General features: G+C 45.4%; 1 protein-coding gene across 1 annotated transcript in view; it reads right to left on the bottom strand.

Annotated features, from left to right (window-relative positions):
* The window catches only part of LOC126481846 (homeobox protein abdominal-B-like), a 581,297-nt gene that overhangs the window by 113,243 nt on the left and 447,879 nt on the right, over positions 1 to 20,175 (bottom strand). Inside the window, exons 3-4 of the mRNA XM_050105805.1 lie at positions 15,156 to 15,223; positions 14,696 to 15,047 (exon numbers count right to left, since the gene is read on the bottom strand). Of these exons, the coding sequence (XP_049961762.1) occupies positions 14,696 to 15,047; positions 15,156 to 15,223 (420 nt within the window). The remainder of the gene's footprint in view (positions 1 to 14,695; positions 15,048 to 15,155; positions 15,224 to 20,175) is intronic.

Below are 20,175 nucleotides of genomic sequence, written 5' to 3' on the forward strand. Positions count from 1 at the left end.
TGAGTTTTACCTCTGACAGAAGTGAGGATATGTGAAGAAGCCAAAGAGCTCCCCAATCACATTACAAACAACTCCTTGTCTGGGCGCCTTCCACTCTTCAGATAAAGGATATCCGGCAGCGACGTGCTTAAAAAGTATTTTGATGGCTAAACCAATTTTGAGTTCATCAGTGTTATAGTCGCTTTTGGACAGCTTCGTTTTGGACCAATACTGTCTTTCCAAACATGGTTAGGTTGCTGTCGAACCAGACGAGATCATCAGAGTTTGGTGGTGCTGAATCATTACGTTTAAGAGATAACCCTGTTAGTAATGGACTTCATCAGTCAGTGGTCGTTCCATTTTCTTGACGCTGTAGACCTACACACAGACACGTCCCTCTCCCTTCAGTAAGATACTTAATAATGTCGGTGACTCCGGGCGTCTTGCATTTCGAATCCACAACAAACAAAAGGAAGAAAAACAAACTATTTCAGCATCGTCGCTTTGACAAAGGCGCTGTGTGCAACGAATACAAGCAGTAGCGAAGAGAGCCGCAAATAGAGGCGTGGGATGCGGAGCAGTGACATTGAGGGAGAGCCTGCCAGCGCTTAGAAGCGGACGCGCCACAGCCACCCACCGAGAGCGTTCCGTCGGCCGTCGTCAGGAGCGCGCGCCGCGTCGTGTGGTCCGCGCGTTTCGGCGCTTATAATTACGGAGCCGTCAGCGCCGCGGTGTTTGGGGACCTGCAGCGGGCGGCGGCGTGTCCAGCAGCTGTCGCCACGAGCCATCAATGGCCGCGCGCGCCTGCCGCCCCGCCGTCACACCGCCTCAACTTGTCGCATGCACAGCATTTCTTCTTAGGCTTGTTGTTGTTGTGGTCTTCAGTCCTGAGACTGGTTTGATGCAGCTCTCCATGCTACTCTATCCTGTGCAAGCTTCTTCATTTCCCAGTACCTACTGCAACCTACATCCTTCTGAATCTGCTTAGTGTACTCATCTCTTGGTCTCCCTCTACGATTTTTACCCTCCACGCTGCCCTCCAACGCTAAATTTGTGATCTTCTAGTCAAGTTGTGCCACAACCTCCTCTTCTCCCCAATCCTATTCAGTACCTCCTCATTAGTTATGTGATCTACCCATCTAATCTTCAGCATTCTTCTGTAGCACCACATTTCGAAAGCTTCTATTCTCCTCTTGTCCAAACTGGTTATCGTCCATGTTTCACTTCCATACATGGCTACACTCCATACAAATACTTTCAGAAACGACTTCCTGACACTTAAATCTATACTAGATGTTAACAAATTTCTCTTCTTCAGAAACGATTTCCTTGCCATTGCCAGTCTACATTTTATATCCTCTCTACTTCGACCATCATCAGTTATTTTACTCCCTAAATAGCAAAACTCCTTTACTACTTTAAGTGTCTCATTTCCTAATCTAATCCTCTCAGCATCACCCGATTTAATTTGACTACATTCCATTATCCTCGTTTTGCTTTTGTTGATGTTCATCTTATATCCTCCTTTCAAGACACTGTCCATTCCGTTCAACTGCTCTTCCAAGTCCTTTGCTGTCTCTGACAGAATTACAATGTCATCGGCGAACCTCAAAGTTTTTACTTCTTCTCCATGAATTTTAATACCTACTCCGAGTTTTACTTTTGTTTCCTTTACTGCTTGCTCAATATACAGATCGAATAACATCGGGGAGAGGCTACAACCCTGTCTCACTCCTTTCCCAACCACTCCTTCCCTTTCATGCCCCTCGACTCTTATAACTGCCATCTGGTTTCTGCACAAATTGTAAATAGCCTTTCACTCCTTGTATTTTACCCCTGCCACCTTCAGAATTTGAAAGAGAGTATTCCAGTTAACGTTGTCAAAAGCTTTCTCTAAGTCTACAAATGCTAGAAACGTAGGTTTGCCTTTTCTTAATCTTTCTTCTAAGATAAGTCGTAAGGTCAGTATTGCCTCACGTGTTCCAACATTTCTACGGAATCCAAACTGATCTTCCCCGAGGTCCGCTTCTACCAGTTTTTCCATTCGTCTGTAAAGAATTCGCGTTAGTATTTTGCAGCTGTGACTTATTAAACTGATAGTTCGGTAATTTTCACATCTGTCAACACCTGCTTTCTTTGGGATTGGAATTATTATATTCTTCTTGAAGTCTGTGGGTATTTCGCCTGTCTCATACATCTTGCTCACCAGATGGTAGAGTTTTGTCATGACTGGCTCTCCCAAGGCCATCAGTAGTTCTAATGGAATGTTGTCTACTCCCGGGGCCTTGTTTCGACTCAGGTCTTTCAGTGCTCTGTCAAACTCTTCACGCAGTATCTTATCTCCCATTTCATCTTCATCTACATCCTCTTCCATTTCCATAATATTGTCCTCAAGTACATCGCCCTTGTATAAACCCTCTATATACTCCTTCCACCTTTCTACCTTCCCTTTTTTGCTTAGAACTGGGTTGCCATCTGAGCTCTTGATATTCATACAAGTGGTTCTCTTCTCTCCAAAGGTCTCTTTAATTTTCCTGCAGGCAGTATCTATCTTACCCCTAGTGAGACAAGCCTCTACATCCTCACATTTGTCCTCTAGCCATCCCTGCTTAGCCATTTTGCACTTCCTGTCGATCTCATTTTTGAGACTTTTGTATTCCTTTTTGCCTGCTTCATTTACTGCATTTTTATATTTTCTCCTTCCATCAATTAAATTCAATATTTCTTCTGTTACTCAGGGATTTCAATTAGCCCTCGTCTTTTTACCTACTTGATCCTCTGCTGCCTTCACTACTTCATCCCTCAGAGCTACCCATTCTTCTTCTACTGTATTTCTTTCCCCCATTCCTGTCAATTGTTCCCCTATGCTCTCCCTGAAACTCTGTACAACCTCTGGTTCTTTCAGTTTATCCAGGTCCCATCTCCTTAAATTCCCACCTTTTTCCAGTTTCTTCAGTTTTAATCTGCAGTTCATAACCAATAGATTGTGGTCAGAATCCACATCTGCCCCTGGAAATGTCTTACAATTTAAAACCTGGTTCCTAAATCTCGGTCTTACCATTATATAATCTATCTGATACCTTTTAGTATCTCCAGGATTCTTCTAGGTATACAACGTCCTTTTATGATTCTTGAACCAAGTGTTAGCTATGATTAAGTAATGCTCTGTGCAAAATTCTACAAGGGGGCTTCCTCTTTCATTTCTTCCCCCCAATCCATATTCACCTACTATGTTTCCTTCTCTCCCTTTTCCTACTGACGTATTCCAGTCACCCATGACTTTCGTCTCCCTTCACTACCTGAATAATTTCATTTATCTCGTCATACATTTCATCAATTTCTTCATCTTCTGCAGAGCTAGTTGGCATATAAACTTGTACTACTGTAGTAGGCATGGGCTTTGTGTCTATCTTGGCCACAATAATGCGTTCACTATGCTGTTTGTAGTAGCTAACCCGCACTCCTATTTTTTTATTCATTATTAAACCTACTCCTGCATTACCCCTATTTGATTTTGTATTTGTAACCCTGTAATCCCCTGACCAAAAGTCTTATTCCTCCTGCCACCGAACTTCACTAATTCCCACTATATCTAACTTTAACCTATCCATTTCCCTTTCTAAATTTTCTAACCTACCTGCCCGATTAAGGGATCTGACATTCCACGCTCCGATCCGTAGAATGCCAGTTTTCTTTCTCCTGATAACGACGTCCTCTTGAGTAGTCCCCGCCCGGAGATCCGAATGGGGGACTATTTTACCTCCGGAATATTTTACCCAAGAGGACGCCATCATCATTTAATCATACAGTAAAGCTGCATGTCCTCGGGAAAAATTACGGCTGTAGTTTCCCCTTGCTTTCAGCCGTTCGCAGTACCAGCACAGCAAGGCCGTTTTGGTTAATGTTACAAGGCCAGATCAGTCAATCATCCAGACTTAGGCTTACAATCTTTATATCTAAAATGCGTATTGCAATGGAAAGGCTTCTTACAAACGAAAGCATGAAGATTATCTAGGAACTCGTAGGTTAATGTAAGGGGCGGCCAAAAAGTTTCCTTTCGAGGGCGTTGCTGCAGGATATATGCAACTTGGCGCGACTCCGATGCGGGTATGTAAGCACCGACATATAGGCAACGGATCAGTGTGGCATGCATGTCTTTCAGAAGTGCGTGCAGTAACAGATAGGACCCACGTGTTGTTATTCTCTTCTTGGCCGCCGAAGGACGAACACCGGTAGACATCCATCGGAGAATGAACAATGGGTATGGAGCAGCATTTCTGTCGGAAACCACCGCTGTGAAGTGGCTCGTAAAGTTCTGGATGCTGCTGCTTCATGATAACACACATCCCTATATCGCAAATATCGCGATGTAGAAACTTCCTGGCAGATTGAAACTGTGTGCCGGACCGAGACTCTAACTCGGGACCTTTGCCTTTCGCAGGCAAGTGCTCTACCAACTGAGCTACCCAAGCACGACTCAGGTTGGAAGGTAGGAGACGAGTGATACTGGCAGAAGTAAAGCTTTGGGGACGGGGCGTGAGTCGTGCTTGGGTAGCTCAGTTGGTAGAGCACTTGCCCACGAAAGGCAAAGGTCCCGAGTTCGAGTCTCGATCCGGCACACAGTTTTAATCTGCCAGGAAGTTTCGTATCAGCGCACACTCCGCTGCAGAGTGAAAATCTCATTACCGTAATGTAGAAGTTACGCCAGTTCAAGTGGGAGACACTCGAGCAGCCGCCCTACAGTCCTGATGTCTCCCCATGAGACTATCACTCCTTTGGTCCCTTAACAAAGCCCCTGAAGCGTCGACGATTCCTGTCGCACGAGGATGTGCATCAGGCAATTACGGACTTCCTTACTCAGCAGGACGAGGTGTTTTACCAAAAATATGTTCAAACGTGTGTGAAATCTTATGGGACTTAACTGCTAAGGTCATCAGTCCCTAAGCTTACACACTACTTAACCTAAATTATCCTAAGGACAAACACACACACCCATGCCCGAGGAAGGACTCGAACCTCCTCCGGGACCAGCCGGTGTTTTACCAAACGGGTATCTTCGACCTGGTGCGTCGGTGGGATGACTGCCACAACGCTCACGGCGAATGTGCCTGATTGCCGTACCGAATATGGAATGTACGGCCTTCTGACTGAAACTTTTTGATCGCCCCTGATTCTTTGCTCGCCGAAACCAGGGCTCTGACAGTTGGCTGCGCCGTTGCCACCTTTCAACCGAGAAGCGCAAACGGCTGCAGGCGTTAACAACAGTCGTCTACAGAGTTGTGACAACACTGAAATGTGCCCATAGAGACATAATCAGAATTGGTTGTGGTACACACGCAAAGCCAGGCATGAAACGGTGGGCATAATCCGCGCCACAATTAACTAACACCAGCTGTGACAGTGATGTGTCTGAAAATACGAGTAGAACACAGCGAGTGGTGGTGAGAAGGTGGTTAGTGGCTTGCTGTGTGCATAGGTTAATTCCGTGATGATCACAGAAACTTTCAGGGATGTTGTAGACGGGTAGATCTATCAACTGAGGTAAGGGACCGTGGTCCGGAAACGACCGAGTCGAAAATAATAATAGAGAATCGTTCTGATACCTCACAGTGGACCTATTCAACCGCAACCGCTTGGTTTCTACATTTTGAGAAGGGGTACTATGGACCAAAATAAGAAAAAAATGCCCAGTAATCTCTAAAGTGCATAACTTAAAAGTTGTGAGCACTTGTTCATCTTTCCTACTGTGAAAAAAAAATCTCTTCCATACGCCTTGAGGTATGCATTTTAGAGCCCATGTTTACTAGCCAATTTTTTCTTGTCATGGTCCAGACTACCCCTCCCAAAATATGGAAAGAAAAGAGCCTGCAGCAGAAGAGGTCCACTGTTAGAGGTATCAGAACGATTTTCCCTTCTAACTTTCGACTCGGTCGTTTCCGGAACAGGGTCCCTCACTTCAAACTGACACAGTTACCCTCCTCCATCACCCCTTAAAGTTTGTATCATCATCATCATCATCATCATCATCATCATCTTCATCTTCATCTTCATCATCATCATCATCATCATCATGGAATCACCCTGCAGATGTGTACGTGGAGTCCGCATTCAAAGCAGGAGTGGTTCAAGTCATCGCCTGAGAATTCTTGCTTGTATTCTGCGATGTTTTCCTGAAATACTTCAGCTGAATGACAGTGTAGTTCCTTCAGTAAGCCCCATGCGATCCCTTCCCCATCCTAACCAACTGCATTCGTGATTCACATCTAATTTCCTTGATGGTGGCAGAACAGCAGGCTCAAACCTTCCTTCTCACCTTCGTGCGAATAAACTGCAGGACTACTGATTCCAAATTCTATCAAGGGGAATGTGTAAGAAAAAGGAAGTGATATGGACCATAGATGATATAGTGTACGTCCATCAAAACATACAGTCAGTGGAATTGTGACACACAGCCTCACCATAAGAGAAATAAAATTATGTCTTGCACTTTGCCCGCAGAATAACAATGACAATGTCATCTCGTAGAGTCGGGTGTACTGCCGGTGGTCCTCGTCTTCCCAACACGATATTTCGACGTCGTAACTCGGCGTTTTCATCAGGTGTTCCCTGAAACTGGTTGACGAGCTGACCTCGTCCCATATTTATGCCCAAGCGGTGTGTGGTGCTCCCTATGCCATCCGCGCCCGTTGTGGCCATTTCTGGCGGTGGTATCAATCTCTAGGCGCTCCCTCTTCGGTCCGCGCCCTGATGAAGACGCCGAGTTACGACGTCGAAATATCGTATTGGGAAGACGGGGACCACAGGCAGTACACTCGATTCTACGAGATGACCACAAATTGCCGGGAAAGTCTTCGAAATTATATAACAATGACAATGTCTGAGACAGGAAAGCAACCGTATTATGTCAAACTTTTGTCTCTGAGAAATCCTATGACCAGCAGATGACGATAAAAGTGTGTCAGATAAGGCAAAATAAAAGTATTCGATGATATACATTTTTCTTTACTGCACGTAACGTCCGTTCGCAACGAGAGTGTTTTAGCCTCTCGATTGGGACAGTTTGGCACCAAAATTATGTATTTCGTATCATGAGACCCTTCTTTTGCGAACCGTACGGATGACTGAGTGGTAACGTGTCTGCAGACGGGCCTGAAGTTTACAAAAAATATGGCTCGAAATAGTCAGGAATGTTTGATGGACTTTGGAATACTCCGAAGCCTTATAAAACTCTCGCAATGACCTTGTTTAATATAGTAATATTATAAGTACAATAAAATTATCGTCGTGCTGTTATCAGCGACTATTTTTATCAGCGACTATTTGCTTCACTGGAAGAAAATACCGATAGGCTGTAAAGGACAAAACTAACTTACAGAATATTGAATGTTTGTTTGCGTAAGCGCTATGTTGGATTTTACGATTACCTGACACGCACTTCTATTTTGCTTTTTGTATGCCCTTTAGTTTGGATGGGTGAGACATTCAAGGTTCCTAAAATGTGTCACAAATACACTGAAAAGCCAAAGAAACTGATACACGTGCCTAATATCGTATACGGCCCCAGCGAGAATGCAAAAGTGCCGCAACACGACGTGGCATGGACTCGACTAATGTCTGAAGTAGTGCTAGAGGGAACTGACACCAAGAATCCTGCAGGGCTGTCCATCAATCCGTATGAGTACGAAAGGGTGGAGATCTCTTCTGCACAGCACGTTGCAAGGCATCCCAGATACGCCCAATAATGTTCACGTCTGGGGAGTTGGTGGCCAGCGGAAGTGTTTAAACTCAGAAGAGTGTTCCTGGAGCCACTCTATAGCAATTATGGACATGTGAGGTGTTGCGTTGTCCTGCTGGAATTGCCCAAGTCCGTCGGGATGCACAATGGACATGATTGGATGCAGGTGATCAGACAGGATGCTTACGTACGTGTCCCCTGTCAAAAAATGGTTCAAATGGCTCTGAGCACTATGGGACTTAACTTCTGAGGTCATCAGTCCCCTAGAACTTAGAACTACTTAAACCTAAGTAACCTAAGGACATCACACACATCCATACCCGAGGCAGGATTCGAACCTGCGACCGTAGCGGTCACGCGGTTCCAGACTGAAGCGCCTAGAACCACACGGCCACACCGGCCGGCTGTCGCCTGTCAGAGTCGCATCTAGACACATCAGGGGTCCCATATCACTCCAACTGCTCACGCCCCAAACCATTACAGAGCCTCCACCAGCTTGAACAGTCCACAGCTGACACGCAGGGTCCAGGAATTCGTGATGCTGTCAACATACCCGTACATGTCCATCCGCTCGAAACAATTTGAAACGAGACTCGTCCAACCACGTAACATGTTTCCAGTCCAATGTCGGTGTTGACGGGCCCAGGCGAGGCATAAAGCTTTGTGTCGTGCAGTCATCAAGGGTACACGAGGGGGCCTTCGACTCCGAAAGCGCATATCGATGATGTTTTGTTGAATGGTTCGCACGCTAACACTTGTTGTGGTCCAACACTAAAATCTATAGCAATTTGCGATTCTCTTTAGTCGTCTTTGGTTTCGTTCTTGCAGGATCTTTTTCCAGTCACAGCGATGTCACAGATTTGATGTTTTGCTGAATTCCTGATATTCACAGCACACACGTGAAATGATTGTACGGGAAAATCCCCACATCATCGCTACTTCGGGGATGCTGTGTCCCATCGCTCGTGCGTCGACTATAACACGACGTCCAACCTCACTTAAATCTTGATAACCTGCCACTGTGGCAGCAGTAACCGATTTAACAACTGCGCCAGACACTTGTTGTCTTACATAAGTGTTGCCGACCGCAGCGCCGTGTTCTGCCTGTATACATATCTCTGTATTTGAATACGCATGCCTATACCAGTTTCTTTAGCGCTTCAGTGTATATAACTTACGTTGCCAAGAATATAGCTCTCAGTGTTTCTCCACCATCGCTACATGATTCTGCGATCCGTACATGACTGAAAATATCTGTAGCTGCGTACTGCATTTCAGCAAGGCAGGAATACACACTGACTGAACTGTCAGTTCTTATTCTCAGTACAGCAGATGCTGTTCCTCCCGTATATAGGCTATCCTTGAAGTAACTCGACTGAAAAACCGTTAGGCTTCAAACCCCACAGTCAGTACCTATCAACGATGAACTCATTGACAGAAGCAGCGTGGGAATCAGTAAACAAGCACGGCCACTTTGTAGCAATGCCTTTCTGTCACTAACGCTTGCCTTAGTTTTATAAAACATATTGTTGTCGAGTCTTCTTTTACATTGCTTTGAGACGGATGTTGCTAAGATACCTATGCTTTTTCAGTTACGTACAACCACTCCAATTATTTAGGTACGAGGAAGTGCTGAAAAGTAATGCCTCCGAGAAAGTGTTAAAATTTTCTAAATAAAACAAACGATTCTACATCTTTCTTCTTCGTGTACACACATTTGAAGCCCTTTGCCATTAGAGGGCTCCGAATTGTAGTGTGTAACGTAACTATGACGGTGCTGTAATCGAATTTCGAATTCGAGAAGTCCGCCCACATATGGAGCACTCTCTCCTTCGCTCTCTCAATGCCAGACCATACCCAAGTGCTGCGACATCTGCAGCAATCCGACGCCTTGGTCCATTGTCATCAATGAAACTCTGTACGGTCGCGACTAGGTCCCACCAGATTTCATCTGTTTCCAAAACTTAAAGAACGCCTTAGAGGACTTCATTTTGATAGTGATGAAGCGGTGATGTTGTGGCTCCGTCAACAATGTGAAAAATTCTACAGTGACAGTATCAACACACTGATCTCTCTTGGCAGAAATGTATTTAGTCGCCAGGGTGACTATGTTAAGCCGAGCGGTTCTAGGCGCTACAGTCTGGAACCGCGCGACCGCTACGGTCGCAGGTTCGAATCCTGCCTCGGGTATGGATGTGTGTGATGTCCTTAGGTTAGTTAGGTTTAAGTAGTTCTAAGTTCTAGAGGACTGATGACCTCAGAGCCATTTGAACCATTTTTGACTATGTTAGGAAATAAATATGTAGATATGAATTATAAAGACGTAGAATGTTAATAACGTCTGTTTTGTTTAAAAAGCTTTAAGAGTTTTCACATAAAAATTCAGATGCATTACTTTCCAGCATGCTCTCGTGGAATCACTCCCTGTGTGGCTCAGTGAACAGCTGGCACGATTGCTCAGAGGGATTGGTTTCCCTCTGTAATGAAAAAAAAACTGAGTGAAGTTGTCATCGAGTGTGTTTCAAAGTTGTCATGCGACAACCGCACAGAACCACTGGCGAAAAAACGGTAGAGTAACAGATGGAAAGAAAGAAGCTAAAAAAGTAGTAAAGCGGCAGGCAATGAACCCAAAGGTCACGTGTTCGTTTCCTGGTAGATCCTACGATTTTTATCTGACATTTATCACTTCTTCCCCTTAGGTAATGTTTGTTGATGTGAAAATGCCGACTGCACCACGTTTCGGAGTCCACGTCAAACTCTAGGTCCCCAAAGAACTCTAAACATACCCATTAAAGCGCTGTTGTGTTCAAACAAATCTTCGGATCGACCACATCTCGATTATTATCTAATCATTCCTCAAGAAAACAAAATTTATCGTGTCAACTGTTAGTCTCCTTCCGAACCAGCTAAGCCCTCTGGTGAAACCTCAACGTCCTCTTTGGAGAAAGCTGAATCCCACATGGTGAGATGTGCGTCGTTAGTAAGTTCTCCGTCCTGCTTATGCGGAGCCGTAATTAGCCATTCAGACGTGAGTAACGTAGGCGGCAGCTGGCATCTTGTCGGACGCTCTTCCACTGACCGTTCCTCGCCGAGGAGGAAGCGAGCTGCGCGTGCGAAACGCCGCGCTGAAACAAGAAGAGCTGCTCTAACGGGAATTAGCGACGTGCCTCCGACTTTCACTGCGCCAACTGCTACGCCCAGTGTTCGGACATCAGCGATTTCCCCGTTGTGATTTGTGGCCAGGGAAAGGCCGAGAAATAATTCACGTCCGCGACCAGCAAAGCCCATTACGCCTCGCGAAACAAGGCTGCAGCTAAACTGTTGCGAAGACGCAATTTCAGTGGAGGCGAGCAGCAAAACAACGTTAGACGGCGCACTCCACTTCCACGCCCAGAGCGGCGCTAATCGCTCCGGATGCAGTCGTAAAGCACTGCCTGATATTGGCTGCCTACTTTATCTGTCCGAGAGCGTCGCACCTGGTACTTGCCGCCGAGTTCTCGGCATAAATCTGCTGACACCTTAATCCCGGCTTTCAGGGAAACGTGTGTTCACATCAAATTGGGCTTCGGTCCTTGCAAAAGAGAACCACTCCCTCATCGGGCACTACTATGAGTAGAAACTATCACAGGTATATTCCGCGTCACGAATAATATGATAAAAAGAAATAGTCACTCGGAGCCTAAGGCAACGTTACGGACCAAGTTTGTCTGCACAGCGCAACTGACATATGATGAATCACCAGCTTAGAATGGTTTGATGAATCGATTTACCTAAACTGTACTTTCTCCAATATCTTGCTGGATAGAAACAGCACTGATATATGCTATTTTGTCTAAAACTGACATGCTGAGACCGTGGTTGTGTGCAATTAATGTAGGTTAATTCTTACAAAGAAGAAAACAGCAACCAGTGACTATTAATACAGCTATTTATTTAGGTTTCTAACTGGCAAGTTCATCATCAGACGGCTGTTCACATGATTTTCAAGATACACTTTACATTATCATCCGTTTTCGATTTTTATTCTTCCACTGTGGCGAAGTATTTTTGGTGTGTTGCCGTCGAATCGCGCGGAAGGAATTTTCGACGACAACAACACACCAAAAATACTTCGCCACAGAGAAAGAATAAAAATCGAAAACGGACGATAATGTAAAGTGTATCTTGAAAATCATATGAACAGACGTCTGACGATGAACTTGCAGTTCGAAACCGTTAATGGCGCAATTTACCTAATTAAATAGCAGTATTAATAGTGGCTGGTTGCGGTTTTCTTCTTTGTAAGAATTAACGTACAGAATTGATATAGTTACCGCGCAGTGTGCTGGCTTAAGGGACTGGGAGCTGACTGAGATCACGATAGGATCCCGATGGGATCCGTGCGGCAGAGTAACGTTAGTAAGTCGGTCTGCTCACAGGCCAGTGTGTGTGTGTGTGTGTGTGTGTGTGTGTGTGTGTGTGTGTTTGTTACGCTGCATTCCACGATAGTTTAGACCAATTCTAGGCCAGTCCCTAATCTCCGCATCAGACATTACGATAAACAATCAGTTAAAGTCCAATAACGTAGTACAGAATAAATAAAAAAAGAGTTTACGCGACTGACTGACAGAGGGCCTGCACGATTCCCCTACCTTAGATTACTTGACGAATTTTGCGGCAGGCTGGGCATCCGGCCACAAAGTTACAGTAAAATAAATGCGCCAAATCCTGAAAACAGTGGACCTCGTACTACGGTATAAACGCTACGGGTGGCGTCTTTGAGGCGGAAAACCTTTTGTCCACGAATCAGCGCCGTTTTAGAAATCACCGCTAATGCGAAACTCAGGTCGCCCTTTTCTCACATGATACACTACGGACTACGGATAAAATACGACAGGCAGATTCCACATTTCCAAAATTCCAAAAGCATTTACCACGTTGCTCCACTGTAGACTGTAAACAAAGTCACGAGCGTATGGGACAGGTTCACAGATATGTGAGTGGCTCGAAGACATCTTAACAGCACTCAGTACGTTATCCTCCAAGGCGAGTGTTCATCGGAGAGAAGGGTATCAGGAGTACCCCTAAAAAATATGATAGGACCGCTATTATTTTCAATATACGTAAATCATCTGGCGGACTCGGTTGGGCAGCAATCTGCGGTTGTTTGCTGATGATGCTGTGGTATACGGCAAGCTGTCTTCGTTGAGTGACCGTAGGATCATACAAGATGTCTTAGACAAAATTTCTATTTGATGTGATGAATAGCATCTATCTGTAAACCTAGAAAAATGTATGTTAATGCAGATGAGAACAAAACCATAATGATCGAATATAGCATTAGTAACACGAAGCTTGATACAGGGACGTCGTTTAAATATTTTGGCGTAACGTTGTAAAGCGGTATGCAGTGGAATGAGTATGTGAGGATTCATAAAAATGGTTGAAATGGCTCTGAGCACTATGGGACTCAACTTTTGAGGTCATCAGTCCCCTAGAACTTAGAACTACTTAAACCTAACTAACCTAAGGACATCACATACATCCATGCCCGAGACAGGATTCGAACCTGCGACCGTAGCGGTCGCGCGGCTCCGGACTGAAGCGCCTAGAACCGCTCTGCCACACCGGTTGTCGAGGATTCATAAGGAAGGGGAATGGTCAGATTCAGTTTATTGGGAGAATACGGTGAAACTCTGGTTCATCTGTAAAGGAGACCGCATGTAGGACGATGGTGCGTACTGTTCTTGACTACTGCTCGGTTGTTTGGGAGCAGCACTATTTCGCATTAAAGGAAGGCATCGAAAAGATTCGGAGACGGGCTGCTAGAATTGTTAACGGTAGGTTCGAACAACACGTAAGTATTACGGAGGATGCTTTGTGAATTCAAGTCGTAATCCCTGGAGGAAAGGTGACTTACTTTTCGCGGAACACTACTGAGAAATTTTACAGAACCGGCATTTGAAGCTGACTGAAGAACGATTCTATCGCCGGGAACATGAAATTCGCGTAAGGACCACGAAGCTCGAGAAATTAGGGCTCATACGGAGCCGTATAGCAGGCGCAGGAAAGAACAAGTCATTAGTACTGGTACAGATTACTCTCCGCCACCCACCAAACGATGGCTTGCGGAGTATATATGTAGCTGTAGTGTGTGTATGTGTGTGTGTGAGAGAGAGAGAGAGAAAGAGAGGGGGAGAAGAGAAAGAGGGGGAGAGAGAGAGAGAGAGAGAGAGAGAGAGGTGGTTCAGTGGCTCTCTTTAGTGATACTTGCATCACCGTAGCCCCTTTCTCACATTCATTTGTCATAAAAGACGTGCGGAAGTAGCAGTTCTAGCAAAAGCAATTTCCATTTTGTGCATTGTTTTGATTCACACTGTGTTGTCTAGACAAAACTTATGCTCAACAATCACTGTCGTAGCAATGTTCTTCTTATCGATGAGAATCAGCTTTAATGATCTCCGTCTGTAAGTTCAGTTTCCACTCCTACAACGACTTTTGCGGCTCATGTTCTTACACGAACTAGGTAAGCTGTGAGGAGACTCTACATTCCAAGATGACTTATATATTATCACGTACGTAACAACAAACTAAGACGGGACGACTGTTCGCTCCATCTGCTAGCATGTGGCGTCCAATACGTCGGTAAACCAGCACAACACGATAACGTCCGCATCACGAAAGTATGACGTGCACTGAAATACTGGTCGCTGAGAACCTTTTCAGTGTCACTGTCATTGTGTTACAGGTAAGTCAGGAAAGTAGTCCCAGGAAGAGGCATTTATAACACTGTGCTCATGCCATGTAGTGCAGACGAGGTGTGGTCATCTTGGCGCTGAACGGTCTGTCACATGACGGTGCTGGACTCGCATTCGGGAGGACGACGGTTCAATCCCGCGTCCGGCCATCCCGATTTAGGTTTTCCGTGATTTCCCTAAAATCGCTCCAGGCAAATGCCGGGATGGTTCCTTTGAAAGGGCACGGCCGACTTCCTTCCCCGTTCTTCCCTAATCCAATGAGACCGATGACCTCGCAGTTTGGTCTCTTCCTCCAAACAACCCAACCCAAACCACATGACGGTGTGCTGGAAAGACTTTTGGTAGACCTCCATTTGAGTGGGACGAGGAAGACGTGGGGAGAGGGAAGGCGGCGCGGCACGCACCTGTGTCTCGGTGACGTTGAGCAGCTTGGCCATCTCGGCGCGCTCGGAGGAGGAGAGGTACTTCTTCTGCTCGAACTGGCGCTCCAGCTCGAAGATCTGCCGGCCGGTGAAGGTGGTGCGCGCCTTCTTGCGCTTGCGGTCGCTGTCGGAGCCGGGCGCGCCGCCGCTGCCGCCGTCGCTCAGCGCGCCGCTCATGTCCACCGGCGGCGTCTTGGGCGCCGCGACGCCCGCCGCCGCCCCCGGCGCGCCTGCCACGCCGCCGCCGCTCGCCCCCGCCGCCCCCGTCGCCGCGCCGCCCGCCGCGCCGCCGCTGGGGTTCGCCTCCTTCTTCCGTTTCGCTCCAGTCGACTTCGTCGGCGCAGAACCGTCTGCAACGAGAAAACATCCGGCGCTACACTGCCTGCGAGTTGGCAACGGGTTGCTTGCAACAAGCAGAGTGAATGGAATGAGTCACGCCTAGAGTAGGTGTCTACTATAACCCGCTCCTGTAGTTTCGGCACCGCACATAAATGTCGTAGTAAATGGTAGTACTAGTGGTATTCGTAGTTACAGAAACATAAATGAATGTGTGACACAGGAACTGGGAGCCAACGACTTTTCTTTGCTTTTTGTTTGTTCCGCGCTGCTGCTACGGTCGCAGGTTCGAACACCCAGTGTGCGCGTCCGGGATAACGTTCCGCTGGCCACTGCGAAAACTCCAAGTCCCTTATCTAAGGTCAAAGTTTTCGCACTCTATATAAGCGAGCGCGCTCTCGCGCTACGCGCAGTCTGTGTCTTGCTGCTGCACAGGCAACTGCATTGAACGCCGCCAACATGCCGTACAGGAGATATCGACCTCGTCGTCGCACAACAGTTTACAAAAATATAGAAAACATTGAACTTACAACAACATCAGGAGACAAGAAAAATCGCATCCCAGTGAAGAGAGTCGCCGCCAACGCGCTCGTTGATGGACCATGTGTGTTTCTTGGATGTACTCTTAATTTTAGTTTGGACATAAACGATACCTTCTCTCATGGGAACGGTTGGTTGACAGTTGCCATAGTAAGAGGAGGTAGCAGAGTACCAAGTGTGCCTAGGCTGGAAAGCCATCCGACACGAATATGTTGTATTTACTTTCATCATAAATTATGACTCTATTCCAGTAGTCTTTCGTCATGAATCTATGTTACTGGGCAAAATCAAGACATTTCTTCTGATTTTGTTCACTGACCCAAAATTTGTTGCGAGGCATCCAGTCGTTATATCCGTGCTTCTTGCAGGTATTTCGGACTGTGTTGGCACATACTTTCTTGCCCTTCGATCCTAACTCCTCAGCCAGCGCTGATTTTAGCATTTTTCTTGATTACTATCACGACAAACTTCACGTCCTCATCGGGCAACGAGCGAGGCCGTCCCAACCGTGCCTCGTTTCTCTATCTTTTGCTTACGCAAATGCGATCTGTTATCGGCCGAACCATCGATCTACTTCTCGTATGAGGATCTGTACTGATTATGCAAGTGTACAATACGTTTTCCTGTAGTCAGCGTTATCTCGATACCCCTAGGGGCCATGATGCCAGCTCCACTGTCCCGGCGCAGCTGAACACCACATCAGGTGACAGATTGTGGTTGCGGACAGTTGACACATAGGGTGTGCCGTGGGTCAGCATTAAAGTTTAGTCCCGGTGCGCGAATTTTACGCATATTCAGCTGGTAGACGAATACTTTATAAAGTAGCTTTTGTAAGAAACTTTCTATTTTGTTAACCTTGTTGTTGCTATGAACGTATTTTGTTTCTTGCATTTAAACAAAAATTAGTTACAGAGGTACTTCCCACGGGATTGGCTCTTCAGATTTTGTATTTGCTTCTTGTCAAGTGCCACAGACAGTTATTTTTTTTAAAATACAGCCAGACTAATACTTTTTGGACTCACTGCAGTCATGCTTTGTTCGTCCTTCCGACATCCAGTTCATCCGAGACGCAACTGCAAGCTCAGCTGTGCGTGATCAACATACCAATCGGCCAATCTCTGTCGAAGAACAGTCCCGTAATTAATTACGTGTAGGTATATCTACATTGGGAGAGGTGGGCCCACGCAGTGATTCCAGTCTCTTTCCATTCTCGTTTCTGTTACACATAAAGCAAATTTGACGATTCTTTTGATGAGTTGGCCAAGCAATGGGCAGGTACCCACTAAAAGTATTAAATGGAAGGGATGAGGAGTATTTTATGCGGACTTAATGCTGTATACATTTATCACTGGTCACTAGTGTGTGAACAAGGGCGCCAGAACACGTGTGTGGTTGGCAGCAGCTACGGACAAGGCCACCATGACTTCGGGCCTGGCGCGGTCTCTTTCATCACGCGAGCCAATAAAACACGACGACCAAAGAAAGAGCAGTCACGAAAGCGATCGTGGTCGCCGCACATGCGTGTAACGCCACACTTTGTCCTTTCCACTCTCTGAACACACTCAAGTCCAGATACGACTGAGAAACACAGAGCTGATACTACCATTCATTCTGCTGTATTTTTTTTTTAGGCAAACATTCACATTTATGGCGAAATATCTGCTGTCATCTCGATACTCATGAACTACTAGTTTCACATGTGTGACCAGTACTTCGTATGAAAAAAATGGCTCTGAGCACTACGGGACTTAACATCTGAGGTCATCAGTCCCCTAGAACTCATAACTACTTAAACCTAAGTAACCTACGGACATCACACACATCCATGCCCGAGGCAGGATTCGAACCTGCAATCACAGCGGTCGCGCGGTTCCAGACTGATGCGCCTAGAACCGCTCGGCTACACAGGTCGGCTTTGCACGACAGTTTTAATCTTTCGATGATTTTACTATTTATTTGTTAGTTTCCCTGCGCTTCGTTTTCATCGTTTACAGATCCGATGATGAATGTATCATACAGTCGAAGTCAGTCATGCGTCACTAATGTCGTCTGGATAAATAACAGAAAAAAGAATTGTTATATCAATCACTGAGTTATAGTAAAAGAGAAATGAATCCTACTTTATGAAGCTGTATCTTATGTAAATTCGTTTATGATCACTTATCCGCGTTGTATTAGAAATAGACGTTTAAATTCTCGCAATAGCTTCGTTATTAGCACCTGGTTGCAAGATAGTGGTGAACATCTGCAGCATTTCACGTCTTTTGGCAGATATGAAATGGGACGAAAAACGAATCCATAAATATGACAGAGAAGACGTTAGTGTGACCAGTCTTCGAGCACTAGTCCAGTGTTTTGGGTCCTTATCAAATAGACATGATAGTAGGAGACGGACACGTAGGATAGTAAAAGTTTGATGTAGTCCACAGGAAAGTCTAATAGCGCTCCTCAGGGAGCGTAAATGTAAACCTTTGGAGAAAGCCGACTTTGTTCTCGGTACACTCTGTCGAGTAATTTTAGAGAACCGGTATTCGAGAAATGCCTCGGCAGCATTTCCACACTTATGATCGTGAAACTCGAGTTATGTGCCACAGTAACAAGATAAGGGAGATTAATGAGAAACACAGACAATGATTTTTTCCCCTCAGTACACAAATGGATTTGGACAGATATTCGCCACTACCCTTCAAGATACACTGTGCTGATGCTTGCGGAGAATGTATGTAACTATACAGGGCGAATGAGAATTCGACCGACAAACTTTCAGAGATTGTTCTAAGAATTTTGGTGTAAGATACCCATGGTTCAAATGGCTGTGAGCACTATGGGACTCAACTGCTGTGGTCATAAGTCCCCTAGAACTTAGAACTACTTAAACCTAACTAACCTAAGGACAGCACACACATCCATGCCCGAGGCAGGATTCGAACCTGCGACCGTAGCGGTCGTGCGGTTTCAGACTGTGGGCGTTACTTCATTTTCATCGCTTCGTTTGCGTATGCAATCAGTGTCTTAAGATTACCTTCGAAACTGAGTGAGGGCATGTAAAGCGTCATGTAACCTACAAAACATTTATGTTCTGCACACTAATCGTCCTGCCTACTACTTATAATAAACTGTTTTTATAGCAAAATTGAAACTGTCAAACTTTAGTTCTGGTTTTATTCGAAAATTGTTGATCTGTAATGTGAAACAGAGTTGTTGTAGTAAAACGCAAAAACCAATAAAGGTTTATTATATACACTACGAAACTCAAGGCCTCAAAAAAAGTAAAAGTAAAGAAAAGGAGATGCAAATAAAAAAATATCGAACTTAGCTTCAATACTTAGTTCAGGTTACGTAAAACATGCTTCTGTTATTCATAAACAACTTTCGCACTTATGGATAATAAAAGCAACCGTCGCCTTTGATCGTATTGAAAAATTTTGGTTAATTACACGGATATTTTATGTTTGTGTTTGTAAACTATACTTGCATCAAAGGTAATTGCTTTGGCTACATAAAAGCACAGACGTTACACGCTCAACTAATTTCGATTGCTTGAAAAATGCAATTTATATTTTTTAACGATACCAAATGCACCACGGACTAAAACGTGACGATGTGCTGTTCTAACTATGCGCAAAACATAGAGAAGTCTTCGGCACCCAGCTTCTCTCTCTCAGATTCATTTACGTTTCTTTCCTTACCAATGCTAACGATACTGCTGCTAATTCTACCATTTACTACGTCATTTATGTACTGTAACAGAACTACCGAACCGTAGTTGTAGTAGAGCGTAAGTCTGCACAGAGCGTACCACCGTCGGGATTCGAACGAAATGCAGTAAAGCTGTAAAGATCCGCCGGAGACAGTTGGTCGCTTATATGTTGTACCAAATTACTCAGAAAGTATCCCTGGACAATTTCTGAAAGTTGATTCGTTCAAAATGGTTCAAATGGCTCTGAGCACTATGGGACTTAACATTTGAGGTCATCAGTCCCCTAGAACTTGGAACTACTTAAACCTAACTAACCTAAGGACATCACACACATCCATGCCGAGGCAGGATTCAAACCTACGACCGTAGCAGTCGCGCGGTTCCGGTCTGAAGCGCCTAGAACCGCTCGGCCACCGCGGCCGGCTGAAAGTTTGTTCGTGGAGTTCCTGTATACGTCGTCATTTTTACTTGAACCTGTCCGTAATTGTTCTCATTGTGAGCAAGATTGTGCAGTGGATTAGTTTCTATGGAGGGTTCAAGTTCAAGTTCAAATTCTCATCTAGTTTACCTGGTTTTTCTTAAAACGTGCAAGATATTACAGTACTCAGATACTGCCCTCAACAGTCCAAGGTCGATCTCTTCTGGCATCCTCTCTCTTATCGACCTAGTGCTGAACGAACGTGCCGCCAGCGATGCCGACCGTTAAGCGGTAACCGCGTGTAACGA

Source organism: Schistocerca serialis, chromosome 5 (genome assembly GCF_023864345.2).
Source record: "Schistocerca serialis cubense isolate TAMUIC-IGC-003099 chromosome 5, iqSchSeri2.2, whole genome shotgun sequence".
In the NCBI taxonomy this organism is placed as follows: domain Eukaryota; kingdom Metazoa; phylum Arthropoda; class Insecta; order Orthoptera; family Acrididae; genus Schistocerca; species Schistocerca serialis.